Raw genomic sequence first — 20,155 nt, 5'->3', positions numbered from 1 at the left:
CTTTTCGACTACGAAAAACAAAATGCAATACTCTGCAGTGACCACTGGATGTCGGACTACTTTTTCACATATTTAAGGGCCCACCTCCGCCTCCCAACTTACCTTCTGCTGCGTTGTTCCTCGCTGGCGCCGGGAACAGGACTGTCCCTTCTCCCTTTCCATGGCGACTATTTTGTTTGTTTATTTATTTTCCCATTCATTTCTGATCCCTGGCGTTTTTTTTTCTTGAGTCGAGAAACAATTTCAATGCCGTTTCTCATCTCGAGAAAAAAATGCTTTTAGTACCCCGGTATGGCGTGCCGGGGTACTAATTGCAATAGAACCCTCAGAGGGGGGCATTACCCGTCTGGAAACGCCCCCAGGACTTGTAACTATCACCCTGGGGGCATTACCAGACCCGTAATGCCCCCCTCCGAGGGTTCTATAGCTTTTTCCTAAGGTTCACTATGGTTTCATCCTCTTTGTGGGTGTAATGCATTGTTTTGGGCAACTGGGAATTAATGCTATGATAAGCCCTAGGAGGTCTAAATGTATAAATGAATTGCTTTTTAGGCAGATGGGATTGTAAATCTATTTGTCCTCAGGATAAAATTGTGTTTCCCTTTTAATCCCACACCCTGCTATATGTTAGCTATGTGCTTGCCAACAGGTCTAGGGCCTTCCACACATAATAGGGTTGGAGTGTTTCTTTAGTTCACTGCAAGTAGTTGTGCAGGCTACTAGATCTTGTAGGGTTGGATAATATCCTGGTACTCCCCAAGACCCCGTTATTTCTTTTGGGGTGTTGGCCCTTGGCAAACACCCCAAATACAGACAATGGAGTTAGGAGAGTCCTTGTATAGGCATTACTGTTTTTATAAATATACTTGATATTTGTTTAATACTGCAGATTTTATCTCCTAAAGTACTTATTTGACTGGATACCTCTGCGTCTACCTACAACACTATCTGAAAGTTAAGCTTTGTTGTTCTGACCACACTACTCCCATTTAAGAGAGGTTTGTCTTCCCTTTCTTATAAAGTGTTTTAGCCTTCCCATAGGGTTAGTTGGTGTCTCCTCAACAGTGGGTGATACAAAACCTGCTATAATGAGGTGTGAGAAGCAAGAGGTACTCCCACTAGTATCTGTCAAGTGGAGGTGTACAGAGCTCCCGGTTTTACCTATAGTAACATTTGACAGCAGGACAAGTAAGAGGATTCCCAACTTGCACTACCCCAACATCTGTCAGTATGCTAAATACAATTATGTCAGGCTCTGGTGCATACAGGTCTCTGCACCAGTGACTGATGTGTAGAGAGGAGAGTATCATTTTCATACTGAACCTTTTGGCATTGTCCAGCAGTATGAGCATGCTGGTCCCTTCATCGTCTTGGAAGCTCTCATAGTGATGGCGGTCCGCATTGCCAATCAGATAGTCGAAGACTGCTGTGTCAATGACATCAAGGAGGCGGGGGCCAGAGTCGTATGGCGACATCTTCTTTACTGCATCACAATAGCTCTCATCATACTCCCACCTAAAGAAAAGATGTTTAAAAAAAGCCCTTTGTTAGACAGCCACACCAGAGGATCAATGGCCAACGGAAACTAGAGAGCACAAACAAATACATAAATGACTCCGGTACATGGCAGGTTTACATCTGGTGCTTCAAGCTTAAGCAGCAGATGAAAATTCAGGGAAGGGGTGCACTGGCAGGGAAGATTGTGGGACTCATTACTAGTGTCAGAAGGTCTTCCGGTCAGGATGGTAGTACATTAACAAAACTGGATTTTGGATCAAACTATTCAAAAAGTGAACGTGCAGTGGGTTTGTGCAGAGTTGCAGTGTCCTAATAATAAAATCAATGGCTGTGCAGCAGGAACAAATTCCAGTGCTTTGGAAGGGATGTGTGTTGAGATTCAAAATTTAAAAACAGTCCTACAACTCAGAATTGATGTACGTTAATAAAGCTGCATTTGGAACTTCAGGGCTTGAATATAAGGGGTAGTGAAGGTCAGGATTATTTTACATTGGTAGATGTTAGGGCAGAAATCTCCCCTGCTCTGTGAAGGGTCAGCAATACAAGGTAGACAACCTTTTGATATTTGTTTAAAATATGCTATTTTATTATAACTAAAATATTATCAAAATGCCTCACTTGCCCTACTCTACGGTGGGTTTTCCTACCTAACAAAACTAAGGGAACACAATCTAACATATGAATGCTGGTACTCACTCCGAACATCAAATGCAAAAGAAAACATATGGAAAATCAGTTAACTTCAATAATGACATTCACAATATATTGAGAACCTCTCTACTAACTGGGTGAACTCCCTTCCCCAGGATTCAAGGTATATTCTTCAACTTCCAGCAACGAAAATATAAGGAAAATTCACAGTAAAGTCCCAGATCAATTCTTGAAAAGCCAATATCAGCTTTTGAAAAGTCAATATCAGGGTAAAGATTTGTTAACCACAGTTCCAACATCAACAACAGTTACTCTTCTGCTGAAATAAAGATCGTCCACTTCTTCAGACTAGCATCAATGGTTTTCTCTGCCATGATGTCTTTTTACCACTTCCAAACTTGACACAGTTCAAAAGTTAATACAACTTCCAGAAGGCTTATGGAACAAAAGTCTTGGTTAACGATGCTTATTCATCTCTTCAGGTTAGAAATCACAGTAGGTATATTTGTTAGGATAACTTCTTAGTTCTGCTGCTTCTACTTCTTAACTTATATCACAGTTTACCATGAGGACACTCGTTGAACCCATAGCACTCTCCTTCAATTGAACTACTGAAGTCTTGCATCCACTGACAACCAAAAAGATACCATCACAACTTCAGTACTTTGCATTGCAAAGACAGTTTTGGCTTCAGTACTGTGTACTGTAAAGACAGCTTTGGCTTCCGTACTTTATTATTGTAATGATAGGCTTGGACAAGATTCACTTTAAGGCACTGCAATACCACAAAGTAGACATGGCACTCGTCCGCTGAATATCTCTTCTCAAAAAGGCAGCTTCTTTATGTTTCTTGTCATTCTACAACCACAACCACTTCAGACTTGTATTTGAGTAGCAAGGTTTCCCTTCCCCAACTTTGCCACCTCTTTTGCCAATGCCAGACCCACAATTACCCAGAAGCCTTGGTGCCACTCTCTTGGCTCTCGGCAATGCTTGCACGCTTGTATCTTAGGCAAGTTTGATCTTATGTAGGCTCACAATATTCATTAGTACAGTTTCTGGCTTTGAGAAAAGGCTGATTTATTCTCAATAGGGGAATACTCTTAGCTTAGGCAATGCTAGCTCTCTCTCTCCAACTTCAATTATTAAGTTAAACACTTGGCTTCTCTAAGTAACAATGATTGTTTGCTTCAATAGAGAAGTAAAGTTCCTTCTGCACTTTGTATTTGTTTTTATTTTATTTGTATAGCGCACCAAGCCCAAGGGCATCCGGGCGCATATCTTGGCGCCGAACATTGGTACAACACAGTAATAGTTACAGTTAGAAAGCATGATAGCAAGGAGAGGCAATAGGTACACAAAACAAAGTGTACACGAAATACAATATAAAAAACCAACAATGTAAGGTGAGCACTATATATACAGTAGCATTATAAACAATATATAATATAACATGCAGCATTATCTACAGTTAGCATATAGACTTTAATTACAAACGCTGGGCAGGTAGCGAGCTGAAAGGAGTTTAGTCTTGTGTAGTGGATAACCAAAGTTTGTTTTTTTGTTTGAATAGGGATGGAGAGTTTTCGGATCTGATGGTTAATGGAATCAAATTCCATAGTTTGGAGGTGAGGACTGGGAAGCTTGCACCCCCTGCTTTCTGCAGTTTCTATCTAGGGATGGTCAGGCAGTGTGCTTGGGCAGATCTGCGTAGCCGGGTAGGCGAGTAATGAGAGAAGCGGGAGGCTAGATAGACGGGGGCCTGATTGTTCAGACATTTGTGTGTGAGGGTAAGAGATTTCAGAGATATTCTTTGTGTTACTGAGAGCCAGTGTAGACTTCTCCTTGTTTCGGAGATGTGCGAGGATCTAGCGATGTTGAGGGCAGCTCTGATGGAGTTATCTTGGGTAACCTGGATTTTATTTAGGTTATGTTGGTTTGTCCCTAGATATAAGGCATTACAGTGGTCAAGTTTGGACATAACCAATGTCCTAGCCAGATTAATGCAGTCCTGTGTGATTAGGAAGGGTCAGCATGCTGTAATAAGCTTACATGTGTAAGCGGAGGCAGAGACAACAGCATTAGTTTGTCTGTTAAGTGATAAGGTGGAGTCAAGGTTGATTCCTAATCTTTTGGTGTCAGTGGAGACTTTAATGGAGTTGCAGTCAATGTTGAAAGTTTTGAATGAAGGGTCAAGTCTGTTCAATCGGTGTTGGGAGCCCAGGTTGAGGAGCTCTGTCTTTTCATTGTTGAGACAGAGCTCACGCTGGGCCATCCAGGCTTGGATGACTTGATAGATATCATTCAGGGCTTTTGAGTCCACTATGTAATCACTTGTGATGGGAATGAGTATCTGGGTGTCGTCGGTGTAGTTAGTATAGGTGACAAGTACATCGAACAGAGGTTTAGTGAATACGTTATCGAGCGTTGGTGAGACGCAAGAGCCTTGAGACACCCCGCAAGGCACCGGTGTAGGCTATGCCGATGCAGTAGGTGAGAATACCCTCATCTGTCTGTTGTCCAAGAAGGAACTGATCCATTTGGTGGCTTTCTCAAGAAAGTGGGCCACTGATTTCAAGTGACGACAGAGGATTTGATGGTTGACCAAATCGAAGGCTGCCGATAAATCGAGTAATAAGGCCATTTTACCATTGTCTTTTAGGTCCTCAATTTGAGTTTTAAGATCTAATAGGGCTGTTTCCGTCTCGTGCTTAGGTCGAAAACCAGATTGTCTTGTGCCGAGAAGATTGTTGGTTTCTAGATACTTCTGAATCTGTATATAAACTGCCCTATCCAAGATTTTCAATAAGAATAGGACTGTGGTGATGGGCCTATAATTGGTGGGAATACTAGTGTCCAAAGTAGGTTTTTTTAGCAATGGGATGACCCAGGCATCCTTGAGGTTGTCAGGGACAATGCCCGAGTGAAATGAGGAATTGATAAAGGTGGTGATGAAAGGGGCAAGTTCATGCGCAGATTTCTTAATGATGGGGGCAGGACAGGAGTCGCCCTGACAATTGGACGGTTTCAGTTTACTAATGATGCTTTCTACCTCAGGGATGGTAAGAGGAGCAAAGCTAAATGGTGTATGAGTGAAAATGGGGGTTTTGAGTTTATTAGTCGAGAGTTTAGTTTGGGAAATGGTTTGTAGGCAGTTTTGCTTAGCATTGATTTTAGACTGTAAGGTGGATATTTTAGTAAGGAGGGCTTTTTGAATGTTGTCGCACTATGTGCTGTCCTTATTACATGTATGGGGGATGGAGGAGGGGTATTCTAATTCTTTAAGAATTTTAAATAGCTTCTTCGTATTAGATTCTGCTTGTGAGATACGTTGGTTGTACGTCTCTTTTTTTGCTTGTACAAATGCTTCCTTGTAGTTAAGTGACACTATAATGAGGTTGTCTTTATTAGCCTCACATGGATGACTTTTCCAGAGTTCGTCAGCATTCCGTTTTTCTTTACGTAGTGTTCTGAGATGTGGAGTGAACCAAGAATTGAGGTTGGCGTGCTGTTTAGGTTTCCTAGATTTGAGAGGTGCTATAGTGTTAATAGCTTTAACCACAGTTTGGTTAAAGGTGTCCACTAAGACCATCGGGTCATCATGTGCGAAGGCACGATTATGGAGTATGGGCAAGATGAGAGGGAGCAGTTTGTCCCTGGTAATGTCCTTTTTGTTTCTTGTGGGGAGAGAAGGCGCAATATTAGGTTTGGTGCGTGGATCATTGGCGGGTATGTTAAAGATAATGATGTGGTGGTTTGACCAAGCACAAGGGTCGTTGCAGCCAATATGCGTGTTGCAATTTAGGTCAGCAATCCAGTCGAGCGTCCTCCCCTTGGAATGGGTTGGTTCGAGAATGTGACGAGAGGATCCTAAGTTTGAGATATTGCTAGCAATCTCTCCGGCATGGAGGTCATTAGGATCCAGTAGTCCGAGATTGAGGTCACCAAGTAGTAAAACTTGGGAGTTAGGTTTAGTGTTGTTGGCAAGGATGGTCATGATGTCATTCGAAAATGTAGAGAGAGGGCCTGGGGGTCTATAGATGAGGTGCAAAGCGGCTGTGTTATTATGGGATAGAGAGAGTTTGACTGAAAGGGACTCAGCAAAACTAAGTTGTGTGTTAGGAATCAATCTCATATTGATGTCATCTTTGTGGATAAATGCAACACCGCCTCCTTTAGAAAGGTTGGAGTTGCGATCACTTCTAATAATGGAGTATCCGTCAGGGATGGCTAATGCCAATAGAGGACCTGAGGCTGCATGTAGCCATGTTTCCGTGATGGTGATAAAGTCAAGGTTTTGTGTGGTAATGAGATCTGCATTGTCAAGGGCGTGGGCCGGGAGGGATCTGGTATTGATGCGAGCACCCTTTACCTCATTTTTAAAAGGTGTCTTGAGGTTGTCAGACTGTACCTGGGCAGTCTGAGGCGGGATAGTGTTTATTCGCCGGTAGGTAATATGAGAAGGTTGTGGTGTGTGGAGGAATCTAGATCCTAATCTGTGGTTTCTCAAGTGGAGCGAGCAAGGTTGATTGGGTGTGGATTTTGTTGCAAAGTGCTGAAGCCATAGGGACGGAGAGTTGAGGTAAGGATTAGTAGTGTGGGGAGGGTTAACATTTTCGGTGATACAGTGTGTAGGTGTAAAAGGCAAAATGGGTGTGGTAGTATGGTGAGCCAGTGGTTTGGTGACAGGTTTCACGGCCGGTGACATGGTAGTAAGATAATAAAGGTGGGTCTCTTATGTGATGTTGCACAGTGAATTGTAAGTGCAGGCCAGGGGGGTTGCCAAGGCCCAGTGTGCAAGGAGGTGGCAGGCAGCAAAGAAGTGCAGCAGCATACCGAAATGCGGATGTACTGTAGGTTGGCTAGTTCTGAGCAGGGTGATAAAAGCGTGGCAGTGATACTAAGTCCTAAGATCAGGGACAAGGTCACTATCATTATTTATGCACAGTGCTAACATAGTAGGAGGCAGACATTCTAAAATCATTGACACAATCGCCTGTATGCGCGTGTTAGTAGAGCTAGTGCGCAAACACAGTCACAATCACAGGAGTAGAGGAGTAGGACACAGAAGTGCTAAGAGCAATTCATACAGTAGGTAACTTTGTAAGTTGCAGCCATGCCGGTGCACAGATCTAGAACTACAAGGGGAAGGTGCAGTACATTATGCAGAGGGCAGCGGTACAGGGTATAACGGAATATACATGGCAAGTTGTCAGAGCAGTAAGGCTAGCAGCGCAGAAGAAGTAGCGTATTTAGTATGATTAGACAGAAGTTGGAATACAAAGTAAACAAGCAATGAGAGAGTATAAGGCACACTAGTGCAACGAGTCGGAGACAACAGTGCAACTACTTCATAGCATATTTGAATTACGGCAAGTAATCAGGAATCATACTTGCAGGCACACATAGTGACGCAGTTAGTGTTTGTACAACGTGGTGCTCAGTGTCTCAGGGACAGGGTGTGGGCGCTGTCAGCATGAGTGAACAGGATGCAGGCAGACTCTTACCGGTGGTTTGGGGAATGTTCAGGAAATGAAGTGCAGGGTGGTAGATGACTGGAATACTTCCGTTTGACACAGTTTGCGAGAAGGAGGCAGTGAAGAAGTGTCACACGCCGTACTGCCGGTGTGGACAGGTGCAGACAGGAAGGGGCCTTACTCGTTGTGTGCCTTTTGTTGGTGTGGGCCGGCTTCCGCCTCCGGCTCAACGTGTGAGGTTTGACCTCGTCACACAGCAGTTGCTAGGCAACCATGATAAATAATGTGGGAGCAGGGAGGCGGCCATCTTAGAGATCTGGGAACGGAGCTCCGGCTCCTTGTGGTGGTAAGAGGCCGAGGGGCGCTTCATACCTTGCTGGAAATCAAATGCAGGTGATCAGAGAGCCACGATGGGTAATGCCACAGAAGACAGATCGAAGATGATAAGCTCTGTTGTCGGGAGCGCATATGCTGAGCTGCTGGGCTAAAGTCCAACTTCCCCTGCAGCACACGAACTCCGTGGGCAGCGCGGTGCTGCTGAGTGAGGCAGGGCTCCTGTCCTGGGGAAATGAGCTGAGGTGCAGACAGGAAGGGGCCTTACTCGTTGTGGCCCTTTGTCGGGGTGGGCCGGCTTCCGTCTCCAGCTCACTGTGTGAGGTTTGAACTCGTCACACAGCAGTTGCTAGGCAACCATGATAAATAATGCGGGAGCTTCATTGAAAAGGAAACCAGGCACATGCAACCACTTCATGTAGTTTCAAACCCTTAGGTGTTGTGTTAACAAAGGTATTTCATGACAGTCTTTTTGCTTAATGACACACACGCAACCTATAATGTTCACTCTCCGCTTAGGAAACAAAATTAGGTACACTCAACCACTCCTTCTTGAGTTTAAGGACTTTAAGGGCTTAATAATAGTGTTCCCATAAAATTAAACTTCTACGCGAGTAAAAGAAAACCTTTCCATTCACACCTGAATGTTATTGTTAAGACATCCTTTCTGCACGTCTTGCGCTGCGCAGCCGCTGCAATTCTGAATTTGGGGTAATAGGACCCTCTCGGAACAAGCAGATGAAATCTGCTGCATCCATGTTCCGGTGCCTCTCTGGTTATCCCACTTCTGCTTGGTTTGCCAGCTCCATCCCTTCTTCTTTCATCTTCTACTGTCACTGCTGCATGCATTCCAGTCACAGTTCCAGCTTCTTACTCTCCTTCTCTCCATTGCGTGCCCCTGACGGGGGGCTTTTATGCCTCCCAGGTTCCTTCAGGTGTGGGCTGTAAGGCTTAATTGCATGACTATGCTAACAACATGCCTCTTCAGCCCTCTTTCTTGTCTCAGTACTCATGGGATTATGGGACATGTAGTCCCCAACAACAAAGTTAATTCTCTTAGGTTTTTGTTTAACTTCAAGGGTAGGTTTACTTCCCTTAAGGTTACTAAAAAGTAAACCTTTAGAATGTGTTGGTACAGGGGAAGACCATCTATTTAAAGGCAACATTTCCACATTCCTTTACACTATACCGTTGAGAGTAAGGAAGGTATAGATCCCGAATGACTTTAAAAGGTCTTTCTATTGGTAAGGCTTTCTTAGATGTTATAATACTTGTGTCCAGAACCCCAGATTCTATATGTGGGTCAGGGACAGCACAACGACAATAAGCAATAACTGTTTTGGAAACCTAGAGAAGTTTTCCTGGTCACAGGACAAATACTTTGTCTCATTCCACGGGATCTCCTCACCACCCTGGGCCTGAATCCTCCCAGGTGATCCTTCTGCAGTACATCACCCCCAAAGTCAGGATCAGGAAGTGTCAGCGTTTCCCTGGCCACCTGGGAGGAAACTTTAGGCAGGGTTTCAGTGAAGAATCTGTAGGATTCTTCACAGCCCCCTAATACTTATGCTGATTTTGCTGATGCACAGAACACATTTTTGCTTAAGTGAGGCTTTTTCAAAATGACTCAATTGCATGTGCCTTATAGCCCATGCAGCTTCAAGCGTAGAGGTGACCATTGTTGCCCCTTTCATTATCCTTGGATGACATTTCCTCTTCTAGGCAGTGTTTTTGGTGCAAGTCGGTGGCATCGATATATTTTACTTGATTGCACACTTCGGTAGCCAAACCTACGGTAGCACTTAGCCCCTATTTATTTTAAAAAACCCTGAAACCTATACTACTGGCTTTGTTGGTCGTCTTGATTCATTTTCCCCGCAACAATGACTATATTTGTCATTCACTTTTATGGGCTCTACACAGAGCCCACTAAGGAGCTTTGAATTAATGGAATCCAGATGTGACTAGTTAACAGTCTCCCACTAATCTGAATCTTTGTGTGTATGCCTAAAAAGTGGAGTTTGCCAGGCCATCCATGAATCGTGCACAGTGATTACAGGGTTGGGGTTGTTGGGGGTCATGTACCATTGCCTCAGTTTACTACCATCCTGATCCTCAAGTTGCAGAGAAACGAGAGACCATAATGTTGCAGAGAACTCCTGATTACCCTCAGATAAAGCTCTCTCTCAATGACCAGATTAAATCAGAATCAGGCAATTCCATTCCTTGAGACAGCAAGTGCAGTCATTGCATCCTTCATTGCAGCCTCTTGTGCAATTCCCTGTAGTTCCTGAACCAGGAAAACCTCTCCACACAGAAGCAGACACTCAACTACTACTCTTCTGGCCTCGTCAAGAAGGGGAGGAGCGCCTCTCAGCTAACTAGGGAGGTGGGGAAGGTCTACGGGGAAGTACAAGGTCCATCGTAACCTTGAATGGGATGGTAAAAGCAGAGAAAGCACCAATTCCTGTTTCTCCCACTGGTGCCCAAAATGCTTCTGTGAAGACCAAATATTGCTTGTGCCATGCTTTGGACCAATACCTGTCAGTCTCCTTTTATTCTTCACAGGACCTGCATGCAGCCAGGTGGAAGATAAGTCAAAAGCCAGGAAAGAGCAGCAGACGGAAAAAGCAACCAAAGGCTGGTACGCAGAGAATGCACCACCAAAACCAACTGGCAGAGAGAAAGACCACTCCAACCCACTCCATGATGTAGACCGCCCTGAGCTCCCCCTCCCCCCACCAGAGGGAGCTTGCGGAACACCCACACGGGCCCCTAGAGCTCTTGGGACCAGAACACAAGGCAAACCCTTACCCCTCAGACTTACTGTGTGAGCCCTAGGCACAGGGCCCGGCAACACAAGCATAAACATTGACCCTCATAGGCCACCAGATGCAGTACACTACGAACCTGTGCCGATGAAGAGGGCTGGGCACAGACCCCCTTCTTTGAACTTTTGGCCTTTTGGCCTGATTGGCTAGGGAGAGACATACAATCCTAGTAGAGGGAGGGGAATTAAAATAGAAACAGGAAGTGTGGTTTATTCAGTTGTGGTCAGCAGTGGAAGTGAAGGTGTACCAAGAGACCAGTAGGAAGAGGAGATGGTGAGGTACTGGCTTGGGAGTGAATGGGGTTCTGCAGTTTGAGTGTGTATGGTTGTATGGCGAGTGAGTAGAAGTAGTGTAGGAAATGAATGTGCAGTGGCTGGTACTGAGTGAAAGAAGGATGTGTGTGTAGTTTGAAGGGTGGAGTAGCAGTAGGAGGACGAGATTAGTGGTGCGAGGAGGGAAGTAGAGTGGAGGAGGGGAGTAGTGTGGAGGAGAGAGAAGGAGAGTAGTTGTGGGAGGAGGAGTGTGGAAGAGGGAGCAGTGGTTTGAAGAAGGGGACCAGTGGTAAATAGGAGGAGTAGGGTACTAGATTGGTAGGAGAGGTAACATGAAAGGGCGGAGACAAGGACTAGATTGTGTGAAAGACCGGAGAGATAGGAGAGGAGGAGAGAAAAGGTTAGAGGAGTGGAATCAATATAGGGACTGTAAAATTACATACAGAACACTAACATTTGGATGGAGTAGGAATGTCCCTGTGGAAGTTTAGATTCATTGTTTTAGGGAAGCATCCATGGCCTAAAAAATCCATTACACAGTAGGGGTAACACTTGGTAGCACTAACTGGGGATACGGATGCCTTGGTTAGGGAGGAAACTCCAAGGGCAATGAGAGCGAGAGGGTCAGCCCTAGGGCCCACAAAGAAAACTTAAATCCTTGAACTGTTCCTGAGACTCAAGAGTGGTTTTCTGTGCATCCGTAATATCAGCTAGTCAGACAGGACTTCCAGCACCACCTTCTTTCGAGGGGCTGTCATTTCTCCTGGCTGCAGTGCAAAAGTCTTCAAAAGAGAAAAGTGTCTGAGCTGACCAATGCTGAAAGGTAAGCATTGTGCTTTTCTTTCTGGGCTGTGGCTGGCCCCACCATGTCATATCTTGCAAATCCTTTGCCTTAGTTTCCCTCCTCCGACCCAGCCATCCGACTCCAGATAAGATGCCTGCAGTCCTGCAACGTAACCTCAACTGTAACCATTAGAAACCTGACACTAGCAGCAGCTCCTGTACCACAGAGTACCATAGTCCTATTGGTCCCTTCAACGTAATCCAGCAGCTTGATCAACATCTTGGTGACTTCCTCTCATAAATCTGTCACTGGTTGCCATCTTTGTACTCCGGGGCATTGCTTGCAATCATCTTACCAGGTACTGATACCATGACTTGTGTTCTTCCACAAACTTCTTCTGCCACTATAAGGTTGAACCTCAGAAAAGGATTCCTTTCTGGAGAACCTCCATCGTCACCGGCCGCAGATTATCATTTCTGCTGCTCCCCAAAGGCAGTGCTAGAGGTCCCCTACCACTTTCCTACAAAGAGGAGTTTAATATGAGCCTTTTCCATTCTGTCCTATGGAAAAGCCATCTCACACTTTAAAACTTGAACAGAATTAGCCAAAAGATTACATATCATTGAAATTGTGTTTATGCTGTAAAGAGTAGTGTTGCCTTCTAGAGACACTTCCACTGATTCAAACATACCTGATTTGTAGTACATAGCTGTTTTTAGATTGAATGTTGTGGCTCAAGAATTATGCACGTATTTTAAGAAATTCAACTGATTAGACAATCCTTTGAGTGCTGTTGTCTGTGTTCACTGTACATTACCACCTTCTGCCCTCCTAAGAGTCACATTATCACTGACAGTCCGAACTAACTTGGTGAAAACCAAGCACATACACTGACACCTAGTCTTCCTAAGCAGTCACCAGAGAAATTCAGAAAAACTTATTAAAAGGAGATCTTTTGGTGGGCTACGTGCTGGAGTAGGAGGAAGTTCTACCCTTTAAGGAAGGCTGACAAGGATGTTAGAGAGATCTGTATTTGTAATAGCAAGTGGTTCTGCAGATCAGGACATAGGTGGTTTTGGCAATGCATACAGCTATGTAGGGGATCCTGCCTTCGGAATAGAACGCATGCTGCAGGACTAAGGTGTACAAATGGAGAGATGTGCTAGTTTCAGTGGTCGAATAGCAAGCAGTGGCACATGCCAGATTGGGCACACATTTGCAGAGCGGTTTGAGCATCCATACTCTAGAGCAGCAAGGACTCCAGCAGATCAAAAACGGGGTACACCTGCAGAGCATTGTATGGGTATCAGTGCTCTAATAACAGGACCACTGCAGGTCAAGAATGAGGTGCCAGACAGCTGTGTGAGAGTTCCAGTACTGTGGCTATAAGGGTTTCAGTGGCTTGAATGATTAAGCCATACAATCCTCAGAGATGACAGGCTCCTAACTTACACCATCTTCACATTTTCCTTTTTTATTCTAACATATAGTTTAAACAAACTTTTATTACACATTCACCATTCACTTCAAGCTTCTTGGCTTCAACCTAAAACAACTTCCAAAAAATAAATAAGAACATATATATATATAATACATTACTCACCGTAATCGTATTGCTGATGCTTGTATCTGCTTAGATTCACATGCCGTGCATAGGTCGACATCTAGTGGAAGCTGCAGAGTATTACAGTTGTTATTTTCGAAACTCGAAAAGGGACGTCGAATAGGGCGTGCCAGTAATACTATCCCTAGTGTGACGTCACCTGTAGCCATGATCCCTCACGTGCGTAGGTCCCTCAGATTGTATTTTTCTGACATAAGGTAGCATGAGGAGTAGCATGAGTACAGAAGTATCCAAGCAGATACGATAGGCAAGCTCACAAGTTTATGTGCCTTCCCTCAGAGGGGAGGAAGGGAGGGCGCATGTGAATCTAAGCAGACACAAGCATCAGAAATATGATTACGGTTACTAATGTATCCCTTTTGAGGCTTGTGGAATCTGCTTAGATCACATGCTGTGCATAGATTAGGGAGCAGTGGAAGAAGGAGGTGGGATGTGAGAAGGTTCATGAGCGAATAAATGTCTTAGAACCGCTTGTCCCACTTTTGTATCTGTCTTGGAATGAGTGTCAATGCAGCAGTGCTGAGTGAAGGTATGTACAGAGCTCCATGTAGCTGCTTTGCAAATACTGTCTAAGGGGACATTTGCAATGAAGGCCAGAGTGGCTCCTGTACCTCTTGTGGAGTGAGCCCTGGGCGTAAAAGGCAGTGTTTCATCTGATAGGGAATAGCACAGTTGGATACATCTGACTATCCACCTAGAGATGGCATTCTTAGAAACGCAGTCACCTTCGCTGCCTGGCGCTATGGAGACAAACAATTGATCTGTTTTCCTTAGCGGTCTGGTTGTGTCGCTCTCCTCACATCTAGTGTGTGGAGTTTTACCTCAGCTGAGCTTTTGGGTTCTTGGAAGAAAGCCGGTGAACAGGAAAAATGTTTTAAGTCTGTTCCATCATGTTCTTGTGTTACGTACTATCGAGTCCAGTGATATTCAGGCTGTGGAATTCAAGGATGATATTGCTTTGGATAGAGTGTTTTTATATGTAAACTCCAGACTAGTGGGTGAAACTCTATTACAAGGTGCTGCAGCCCTATCATCTTGTGGCTTTGACATTGTCGAAGTAGATAGAACCATCTCCACTAAAGAATCTAATAATGTGGTCCCTTTGACTGAATGTCAGCGAAATGAACTTCCAAATGAAACTCAGTCAAATTCGCAAACAACGGTAGATGAAAGTTGGAAAGCAGACCATAAACAATTTAATCTGCTCCGAAATGAACAATCTGATAATCAGCAAGCAAAACAATCCGAGCTAATTCGAATTACAGTAAAAAATACTCATCAAATTCCTAAAAAAAAAGGAAGTGAACAGATCCAAGTACCTTATAACGAGTGGAACTGGTTAGCAGCAACCTTAGCGAATAACAACCGAAGTTAATGTTTATTGAAACCAAAAAATGTTGGTCTAGCCATTGGCTCGTGGAATACAAGAGGCTTTACTCATTTGTATAACTTCAAAGAAAAGTGGGTCAATGAGCTAGACATGATATGTTTGCAAGAAACTTGGTTAGATATTTGTCCTATTGCAGAGGATTATGAAATAGCATTCAACCCTGCTATTAAAGGGATTAAAGGACGTCCAAGTGCAGACATTCTCACTCTTGTAAAAAAAGCTTTTGGTTGTAGACTGATGGAATATGACAACATATCATCTTATATTCAAGTTGTCACCATCAAAAGGAACTTTAATGAAGACAATAAACATCTGATACTTTTTGTCATAAATTTTTATTGGCATCATAGTAAAGCTGGAACATCGTCCTTTGTTGAACAAATTATGGATATAACTGATGAATTGATGATCAAAGATACCAGTGCCGGTCTGATTATATGTGGAGATTTTTATCTGTATTTTATAAAAAAAAGCAAGAATGACCTTTCAAGGAAACAGAACTTGATACAAAAATGGTCCGGAGAATTAACCCTACGCAGAATCTCCACGTTGAATGGTAATGTCGAGGGAGAGATACCTGCCAAATCAACCTGGCAAAGAAATGAACAAAACTCAATTTTGGATTACATTTTTGTATCTGAAAATTTATCATTACGGATTCTAAATTTTGAAGTCCTTAACACACAAGTCAGTGATCATAATATTATCATAGCACATTTCGAAATGCCACAACTTTCGCCATCAACAACATGGAATTGGAATATAACTCCTAATTGTAGTGGTAATAGATTAAAACTTAACTCACAGCAAGTGAATATATTGAAAAACACATATGAGAAACAAATTGACTTGTTGGGTGTAGATTATACCCCCTTGTTAAAACAATATAAAATCTCGAGGAATCCAAATAGTATTCAGCCTCAAAAATACTCACATTTATAATCCTGAAATTGCTGCAAGAAAAAGAGAAATGCGCAGGGCCCTGCGACAATTAAAAAATGACAGCCAAATGGATGAGTTGAAGATGAGGAAAAAGATCAAACAAAACTACAAGAATTGGTGGATAGCACATCGTGCTCTAACTGAACAACATGATGCTGAACAAATAATAAAGCCCTTGAAAGAGAAAAATTCTGCAGACAAGAACATGGTCACAGAAAAAAAATTGACTGAGCATTTTTCGACCCTGTTTTCAAAAACCCTTCGCTACCTGCACTCTCTTTTTGGGATATTCAAGTTGAAATTTTGTCAGACATTAAAAAACTTTCTAACTCTCGTGCACCTGGTCCGGATGTCATAACAAATGCCATGTTAAAATCTGATCCGGAAGCCTGGGCTGAGTTTTGTAAGTTTCTGTTTGATAAAATCTCCATGGAAGGTACCCCCCCCCTAAGTCATGGAAAAAAGCCATTGTTGTCCCAATATTTAAAAAGGGCAATCGATCAAACCCAATAGACTATAGGCCTATTGCTTTGTTAGATGTAATGGGTAAGATTTATGCAACACAACTTGCCAGACAAAGTGGATTTGTGAAGGGTGTTGGCTGCTGCCTAAACCTAATCCTCATCAATTTAATGAAAATGGACATGATTAGGAAACAAATCGAAAGTGTACCTTGCATTTGTTGACCTGTCTCATGCTTTTGATAGCATAGACAGAGAAATTCTTTGGACAAAATTAAAAAGCTGGAATTGTCCAAATAGCTTGTTACAATCCATCAGGGATTTGCATACCGACATTAAAATTTATATTGGTGGCACCTTATCGGAACCCATTCTTACCCACTGTGGAGTCAAGGGTGTCCTCTAGCGGCTATAATATTCAATGCCTTCATCTCTGATATCGGTGAAGCACTTGAGAAAGCAAAGGGATTTGACCCGAAATAATGGACTCTGCCTTAAATGGGATCCTATATGCAGATGACTTAGTACTAATGGACCTTACACCCATTGGACTACAACGCAAACTGCACGTGCTAGAACAATATGTCCAAGCTAATGGTCTACAGATAAATCCAAGTAAGTCTGTCATCTTAACACTGCAAAATTTGAATAAAGGTACATCCAAGAAATTTAATTGGCGCCTTGACGGCGAATCACTACAACAGGTAAAATACCTGGGCATGTGGTTAAATTCCAATATAAATGATCATACTTGGGTCGAGAAAACGAAATCCAAATGTTGTCAACTAAGTACCCAAGCCATGGTCTTAGATATAAAATATGGCAAGTTTTCACTGGTTCCAACTTTAAAGTTTTACAAACAAAAAGCGGTGCCTGCGATAACTTATGGCGCCGAAACTGCCTTGGGTTGCCCCGCGAGTTTGTCGAATAATTTTGAAAACATCTTTTGGGGCAGAATCTTGAAAGTTGGCACAGGAATACCGGCAGTAGTAGTAAGATACGAATTGGGGCTGATCTCAATAAATGCAAAAGTTACATGGAACACTGTCAATCTTTCGCAAGATAATCTTACCAAATGGTGCACCGCGAATGAACATTTTACATGATTTGGTTGACAAACAATCAAATACAGTTTTTCGGCCTGGATAAATCAATGTCATCAAATTCTAATGGATATAAATAGTGATGTAATCACTTTGAAGGAAAATCCAGATGGTGTAAAGAAAAAATTGTGGGAAACCGATTGGATCAGCACCTGTACGAAAAGAGCCAAATATTCACTCTTGAAGAATGTTCCTCCAGAAGGGAAAGCCTACAACTCAACCTATAAATATCTTGAAAAATATCCAGACAAACAAAAAAGGACCCTGCTTATGAAATTCAGGCTAAATCAATTTAAGACAAAAGAAGTAATTATGCGATGGAGCAAATTTGAGAAGCTGAACCCTAAATGTAGATTCTGTGACCATTTCGAAGAGAATATCAAACATTTGATTTTAACCTGTGAAGCTTTCTCCACGAGAAGAATGACATTGTTCAATACAATTGTGGCAAATAAACCTTTCCATACCATGGAAGAATGGTGGATGGAATGTTTTACAGAGGTAAATAATAAACTAACATACGCCCTGACATTCCTCCTTAAAAACATTGAAGAAGAATTAGCCAAATCGCATGAAAAATGGAACTAGAAACTGGCTTTCGACTTGTGTTGTACTTTGCCCAATTCAGTGTTCATTACTTCTCTTTACTATTTTAAACTGTTAATATTTTACTTTGTGATCTTTTTTGCTTCCTTTTGCTCTTTGCTAATTGTGATATCTTTTTATATGAACCGTTAAATGTGATGCCATTTTTCTTTAAAGGTTTATCTAAACCAATAAAAAGAAATAAAAAATATAAAAAGAAAGCCGGTAGCTCAATTGACTGGTTTACATGAAATCTGGAGATGAATTTAGGTGAGAACCTCGGGTGAGTATGTAAAATCAGCTTGTCTTTGTGTACAACAAAGAAAGGATCCTACACTGATAAAGCTTGAATTTCACTGACCCTTCTTATGGAAGTGATAACCACTAAGAAGGCAGTTTTACAAGTCAGGTGTTTGAGACCAGACTTGTGCATAGGCTCGAAAGGGGTTCCCATTAGCTTAGTGAGTACCACACTGAGGTCCCACCCTGGCGGCGGTTTAGAAATTGGAGGGTGGAGTTTCTTTACCCCTTCCATAAATGCTTTGATGACTAGTACTTTCCACCATAAGACCTTATTGTGAGAGGTTGTGTAGGCTGACAAAACCACAAGGTGGACCTTTAGGGAGTTAAATACTAACCCTGCATCTAGCAAATGGAGCACAGAAGTTATAATGTGTGATGGAGTACATTCTATTGGGTTGATTTGTTTTGTCTGGCACCAAATTACGAATCTTCTCCATTTGTCAAAGTAACAGTGCCTAGTGTTTGGTTTTCTTGATTCTTTCAAGACATCCATGCATCTCTGTGGCAGGTTGAGATGTCCGAACTCTATGACCTCATGAACCATGCTGCCAAGTTCAATGAGTGTGGCTGCGGGTGCACTGTTAGTACCTCATGCTGGGTGAGTAGGTTGTACTGGCAAGGGAGTTTGATGGGATCGCACATCGCCAGTTTGCGCAGATGTGGATGCCATGGTAGTCTTGCCCACATAGGAGCAACTAGGATAAGCGTCATTGGTTCCTTGTGTATCTTTTTTACCACCTTCCTCATTAGAGGGCTTGGTGGAAAAGCGTAGGCAAATATCCCTGACCAGTTCATCCATAGGGTGTTCCCCTTGGATCCTGGCTGGGGGAACCTGGACGCGAAGTCTGGGCATTGACTGTTTTCGCTTGTGGCGAATAGGTCTATTGTGGGGAAACCCCACTGAGAGAAGGTGTTCTACGAAATCTTTGTGTAGTCGCCATTCGTCTTCCTCTGGAAGGTGATCTCTTCTCAGAGAGTCTGCTAGTGAGTTGATTTCCCCTGGAACATGTTGGGCTGACAGGTAAAGCTTCTGTTTGAGTGCCCATTTCCAAAAGTGCTGGACAAGCCTGGACAGATTTTGAGAACGAGGGCCCCCCTGCTTGTTTATGTAAAACATTGCAGTTGTGCTCTCTGTAAAGACCTGCATTGACTGCTACGATAAGAGGGGTTTGAATGCCCAAAGCGCTCTGAACACTGCTAGAAGATCCAGCAGAATGATGTGGTTCTGAGCAATCTTGCGAGACCAGGGACCCTGAGCTGTGTGGTGAAGGTAGTGAGCTCCCCACCCTGTTAAGGAGGCGTCTGTTGTGATGACGGCCTGAAGGGTTTTCCTTTCGTTAGATTCTCTCTCGTCCATCGGCAAAGAGTCTGTACTAGTGTTGGCGAAAAGACCACTAGATCGTCCCACTGACCACTTGCCTGAGACCACTGTTTCGCCAACCACTCCTGCATGGGAGTGGTTGGCGAAACTCCTGTTTGGATCTTTTTCATAAAAACCTGCCATGAAGGTCATCCTTTTCATTACTCTGTCTATATCCTGAGAGCTCCATTCTTTGGAGCTTGGTATAGTAACAGAATGAGGGCTAAGGCCCATGTCCTCATCTGTGGGAGGTGTAACTTTGGTCTTGGGGGCTGACCGAGGTTCCTTTGATTTTTTTAGCAGCCTTGTCCTCCCTATGCTTCTCTTTAGCAGTGTGGGTATCTTCAGATTACTTTTTGCGGCATTTACCGCCTTCCACATGGCCATAAGTGGTCTTACTAGACTTTTTGGGTCCTTCGGCTTGGTCCGACACATCGCGTCGACTCTCAGAGGCGTGATCCGACGAGTAGTGTTGAATTTCAGGTGTAGTGTTAGACGCGGAGCGTCCAGTTTCGGTAGTG

General features: G+C 43.3%; 1 protein-coding gene across 2 annotated transcripts in view; it reads right to left on the bottom strand.

The window, feature by feature from the left end:
• Positions 1 to 20,155, bottom strand: part of FAM20B (FAM20B glycosaminoglycan xylosylkinase) — a 357,456-nt gene that overhangs the window by 13,434 nt on the left and 323,867 nt on the right. For both annotated transcript variants that reach the window (XM_069641175.1, XM_069641174.1), the window contains exon 6: positions 1,324 to 1,515. In XM_069641175.1, coding sequence (XP_069497276.1) covers positions 1,324 to 1,515 — 192 coding nt within the window. The remainder of the gene's footprint in view (positions 1 to 1,323; positions 1,516 to 20,155) is intronic.

This window comes from Ambystoma mexicanum, chromosome 1q, assembly GCF_040938575.1.
Source record: "Ambystoma mexicanum isolate Mex_15411 chromosome 1q, UKY_AmexF1_1, whole genome shotgun sequence".
Taxonomy (NCBI): Eukaryota; Metazoa; Chordata; class Amphibia; order Caudata; family Ambystomatidae; genus Ambystoma; species Ambystoma mexicanum.
The sequence above is the reverse complement of the archived record's forward strand: the minus strand, read 5'-3'. Positions and strand labels throughout refer to the sequence as shown.